The sequence below is a fragment of the Vitis vinifera genome, chromosome 15, assembly GCF_030704535.1.
Source record: "Vitis vinifera cultivar Pinot Noir 40024 chromosome 15, ASM3070453v1".
Classification (NCBI taxonomy): domain Eukaryota; kingdom Viridiplantae; phylum Streptophyta; class Magnoliopsida; order Vitales; family Vitaceae; genus Vitis; species Vitis vinifera.
The window spans coordinates 20,074,352-20,079,541 of record NC_081819.1 but is presented as its reverse complement, the minus strand read 5'-3'; the positions used below and the strand labels follow the sequence as shown (position 1 = coordinate 20,079,541).

General features: G+C 40.6%; 1 protein-coding gene across 1 annotated transcript; it reads left to right on the top strand.

The window, feature by feature from the left end:
- The first annotated feature begins 4,119 nt into the window (after positions 1–4,119).
- LOC132255189 (uncharacterized) lies at positions 4,120–4,743 on the top strand. The gene has a single exon (XM_059743053.1). The coding sequence runs from the start codon at positions 4,120–4,122 to the stop codon at positions 4,741–4,743; it is 624 nt and encodes a 207-aa protein (XP_059599036.1).
- The last annotated feature ends 447 nt before the right edge of the window (positions 4,744–5,190 follow it).

Here is a 5,190-nt window from a genome sequence, read left to right as displayed (position 1 = left end):
GCTGTAGCAAGGAAGGGTCTCCCAAGAATAATTGGAACAGAATTCATACCCTTTTTCAATGGTTCTGTATCTAACACCACAAAGTCCACTGGGTAGTAGAACTTTTCAACTTGCACCAAAACATCTTCGACTACTCCTCTAGGTACTTTAATCGAACGATCTGCTAAAGAGAGTGTAATGGTAGTGGCTTTAAGCTCTCCCAATCCTAATTGCTTATAGATTGAATATGGAAGCAAATTCACACTAGCTCCCAAATCTAACAAAGCCCTTTCCACGAATGAATCTCCAATCTGGACTGAGATGGTAGGACAACCTGGATCTTTGTACTTCACCATTGCTTTATTCTCAATGATGGCACTGACTTGCTCGGTGAGGAATGCTTTCTTGCTTAATTTAATCCTTCTCTTTACAGTGCATAAGTCTTTGAGGAACTTTGCATAAGCAGGAACTTGCTTGATCATATCAAGGAGTGGAATGTTGATCTTCACTTGCTTCAAAACTTCCAAAATCTCTAAAGTCTTATCCCCCACTTTGTGTCTCTGCATAGCTGAAGGGAAAGGTAAATGATTGGAAACACTCATTTTATTTTTGCTCACAATGACTTCCTCATATTTTTCAGACGCTTTCTCATTTCTAACATTTTTCTCCACAGTTGGTTCAAAGTGGTTCGAATATCTACTAGTTCTTGAGATGTTTGAGCATTTATCCTATTTTGATCTTCATTACGCTTGTCTTGCTTCTGTATAAACTCTCTCATCATGTCTTCCAGGCTTGAGTTAGATGATGAGGCTTGATGTTGCTGTTGAAAATTCTGAGATGGCATACCTTGTGGTTGAAAACCTTGCTGCCCATTAGTCTGATTATCCTGAAATCGGTTTCCTTGTTGTTGAAACTGGCCATTGTTACCTCCCCTCCATGATAGATTTGGATGATTCCTCCAACCCGGATTATAAGTGTTGGAATATGGAGAATTGCTAGAATATTGCTTGTATGTCCCTAAGGTATTGGCTTGCTCCGTAAACATATCTTGCACTGCAGGTAGAGTGGGACAAGATTGCACACCATGTTCTGTAGACTTACATATCAAGCACAATTGAGTTACCCCATCATTGACTATTTGTACCTCTTGAACTCCCTTGGTTTCCAAATCATCCAACCTTCTCATAACGGTTGCTAGCTTTGCTTGGACATCTAAACCCTCTGGTAAGGTATACACTCCACTAGCTCTTGCCCTGTTCATTGTTCTATCTCTAGATGGTTCCTTGACGATTGGTTCATCCCAACTTCTAGATACCTCAGCAACATAATCAAGGAATTGAAATGCTTCATCGGGGTTTTTATTCATGAAATCTCCTCCACACATAGTCTCGAGAAGTTGTTTCATTGGTAGTGCCATGCCTTCATAAAAATACGAAACTAGCATCCAGTTGTCAAATTCGTGATGGGGGCAAGCCGCAACAATCTCCCTGAATCTTTCCCAACATGCAAAAAATTTCTCATCCTCCATAGCCTTGAAATTCGAGATCTTCTTTTTCAATGCACTGGTTCTATGTGTTGGAAAGAATTTCTGCAAAAACACTGATTGTAGATCACCCCAATTTCTGATACTATAAGGTCTAAGACTATTTAACCAAGTCTTAGCTTTATCCTTCAATGACAAGGGGAATAGCTTCATGCGAAAGATCTCCAAAGGAGTGTTGGCTTCTCGAAAAATTGAAACGATGTCCTCAAATTCCTTGATGTGAGAGTATGGATTTTCATTTTCTGTCCCCCTAAAAATGGGTAGTTGAGACACCACTTGAGGCCGAATGGTAACATGATCATGATTTTGAGGTAGCATAAAACACGATGGTGTGCTCAACCTGGGAGGATTTAGAAGCTCTCTCATAGTTCTTTGGCCCTGCACAGGTGGTCGTGGCCTGTTGTTATTACTGTTGAATTCTTCAGTGTCCTCCATATTTGGTTGAGATTCCTCAGTTGTTCTTTGAAGTCTACCTGAAATATCTCTTTCCCAACCAAGCATAAAATAGAAGAAAAATATGTATAAAGATAAAAAAAAAAAAAAAGAACTAAAACAAAGCAATGCACTATATCCTAGTTATGACGATTGCCAATCCCCGGCAGCGGCGCCATTTTCTTGACCGATATTTCTCTATTGCACCAAAATACTTAGCCTTTTTACGTAGTAACTCTGGTCAAGAAAAACTAGAGAAAGAGTCACTACGGCTTTTGTAGTATTCCGGGTATCGTTCTCAAGGACTGGCTTATGAAAATTGTCAATACTAGAATAAATGAATTGTTTTTTTGTTTAAATCCTTAAGTGAAAAACAATATGTGAATAATGTGAAACTAAGTAAAAGAAATTGGATTAATAAGAGAAAATGAATATTGATTTTAAATTCAATTGATTCAAGTTTGGGGTTTTCCACAATCCAACCTAGGGTATAGAAATTATAGAAAACAAGGGTATTTTAAGTAATATGATCTTAGGGTTTTGGGATCCTTGGCCACTCGCGATCAAGTTGGGTTCTATAACTCAAAATTGCATCCGAAACCTAATTTTTCCTTTTTCAAACAGATTCCTAAAACCATCAAATGAATGAGATTGATTATCAATTTAAGATTTGGCTTTTTAACCCTTCCTACTCCTTATAGCTTTGTTTAGGGGCAAATAACGGTAGGGAAAACGAGGATAACTAATGATCAAGAATTACCAAGAATCACTAGTATCAAGTAATAACCTATCGTATCATTCCCTAAACGAACTTACAAGGATAGGATAAAAAAATATAATAAATTGTCACCCAACCAATAATTAATCTCATTGTTATAGTAATTTACCCATTGTCCCTATAGGTTTCCTAGCCCTTAGGTTTTCATGCTTCAAGCCCCAAGTTGGCTCTTAGCCTCTCATGGGGGTGATGTCACATTCACAATCCATAGTAGGGTAAAAATCCATAATTTGAATCAAAAGAAACTAAAAACAATATATTCAATAAAGAAGAAGAAGAAAACAAACCAAAGTTCTCGTCTTCTTCCTCCTTCAATGTCAAAAACTCCAGAAAAAAATCCAAGATTCAAGATTCCTAAAACCTAGAATTGAGAGAGTTTATATAATATCCTCACTTACCTAACATGTGGCACACTCTCATTGGCCACTTATTACAAAAAATAATTTCCTAAAAATGATTAAAAAAATAATAAAATGGTGATTTCTAGTCGTGTGGGGTCCACCTAGGGCGGATGGAGTGCTTTAGATGCAATTCCCGAGGTAGAGGAGGCGGAACATCAAAGTGGCAGTGGGTGAATTCGGAATTGGTGTCATTTCGAAGTGGATTTCGAATTCATAAGTTGAATTTCGAAATCATAAGTTGAATTTCGAAATCATTTCGAAATGACCTTCCAGCTTGGTGCAGTTGTCTTCAAATGGCCATAACTTCTTCATTTCAGCTCCGATTTGCAAACCGTTTGAAGTGTTGGACTCCTGACTTCCCGAGCTTCGAAACGATATATAGTATGTATATAATGGACTCCAGAAAGTGCTCCAAATTTGTCCTCAAAGTCAAAGTATATAATGCCATCAGATTTTTGAGTTCTAAATTTTCATGCAACTAAATCTTGCTTCATGCCTCATTTCCCATTCTTTCTTGCCTTCTTTCTTACTCCATAATGGTCATTTATCATCCTCCAACCTCATGATATCCTTGTTTTGCCTTTCCTTGCATTCGATGAATCTTGACTCACTTATTTCCTCATTTAGCCCTTTCTTGATCTTTCAAAATCTAAAGTCATTCAATTTGCACAATTTTCTTCCCTTGAACCTGAGATAAATCTCCAAAGTATAGATTAAACTCATGGCTAGGGCCTTAGCATTGATTTAGGTCAAGTTGGGTGATTTGGATGTCTTTTGGTGTACAAATCATATCGAATATGTACCATTAGAGCACATATTTTGGCTCCAATCAGTTCCCCGCTTCTAACAATGAAGCGGAATATGAGGTCATCCTATCCGGATTGGACCTCGCCCTGGCTCTATCCGTCTCTAAACTCCGGGTCTATAGTGATTCTCAACTCGTGGTAAGACACGTCCAGAAGGAATACGAAGCTAAGGATGCGCGCATGGCGCGATATCTAACTAAAGTAAGGGACACCTTACAACGATTCACCGAATGGACGATCGAAAAAATCAGAAGAACTAAAAATGGGCGCACCGACGCCTTGGCAGGCATAGCTACCTCCCTCCCCATCAAAGAAGCCATATTGTTGCCTATACATGTGCAAACCAACCCTTCCGTCGCGGAAGCTTCCACTTGCAACACCATTGAGGCAAAACAAGCAGACGGCCAAGAGTGGACGAACGACATTATAGGGTACCTCCGGACAGGCACTCTGCCCGAGGATACCAAGCAGACACACAAAATCCGGGTGCAAGCCGCCCGTTTCACCCTGATTGGAGGGCACTTGTACAAACGATCCTTCACAGGTCCCTACCTTCTGTGCCTAAACCATTCAGAGGCCCTGTATGTATTAGCTGAATTGCACGAGGGGGTATGTGGAAATCATTCTAGAGGACGATCTCTGGCGTATAGGGCCCATTCGCAAGGATATTACTGGCCCACGATGAAGAAGGATGCGGCAGCCTATGTCAAAAAATGCGACAAATGTCAAAGGCATGCTCCCGTACCACATGTGCCATCGGAGACATTAAAACCAATTTCAGGCCCTTGGCCCTTTGCGCAGTAGGGCATGGACATAGTGGGACCCCTCCCAGCCGCACCCGCCCAGAAGAAATTCCTGCTCGTCGCCACGGATTACTTCCGTAAATGGGTAGAAGCTGAAGCATAGGCTAGCATCAAAGACAAAGATGTCACCAAGTTCGTATGGAAAAACGTCATCTGCCGCTTCGGAATCCCCCAAATCATTATAGCCAATAACGGTCCGCAGTTTGATAGCATCGCATTTCAGAATTTCTGTTCGGAACTAAACATCCGGAATACATACTCCACACCACGTTACCCTCAAAGTAATGGGCAAGCAGAGGCCACAAACAAGACTCTAATCACTGCCTTAAAGAAGAGGCTTGAGCAAGCCAAAGGAAAATGGGTGGAGGAGTTACCCGACGTCCTGTGGGCTTATTGAACCACACCCGGACGTCCGACAGGAAACACTCCCTTCGCCCTCGCATACGGT

What these genes read in the sequence shown, in the direction of transcription:
- LOC132255189 (XM_059743053.1), top strand. Translation starts at nt 4,120, where the DNA reads ATGGCGCGATATCTAACTAAAGTAAGGGACACCTTACAACGATTCACC.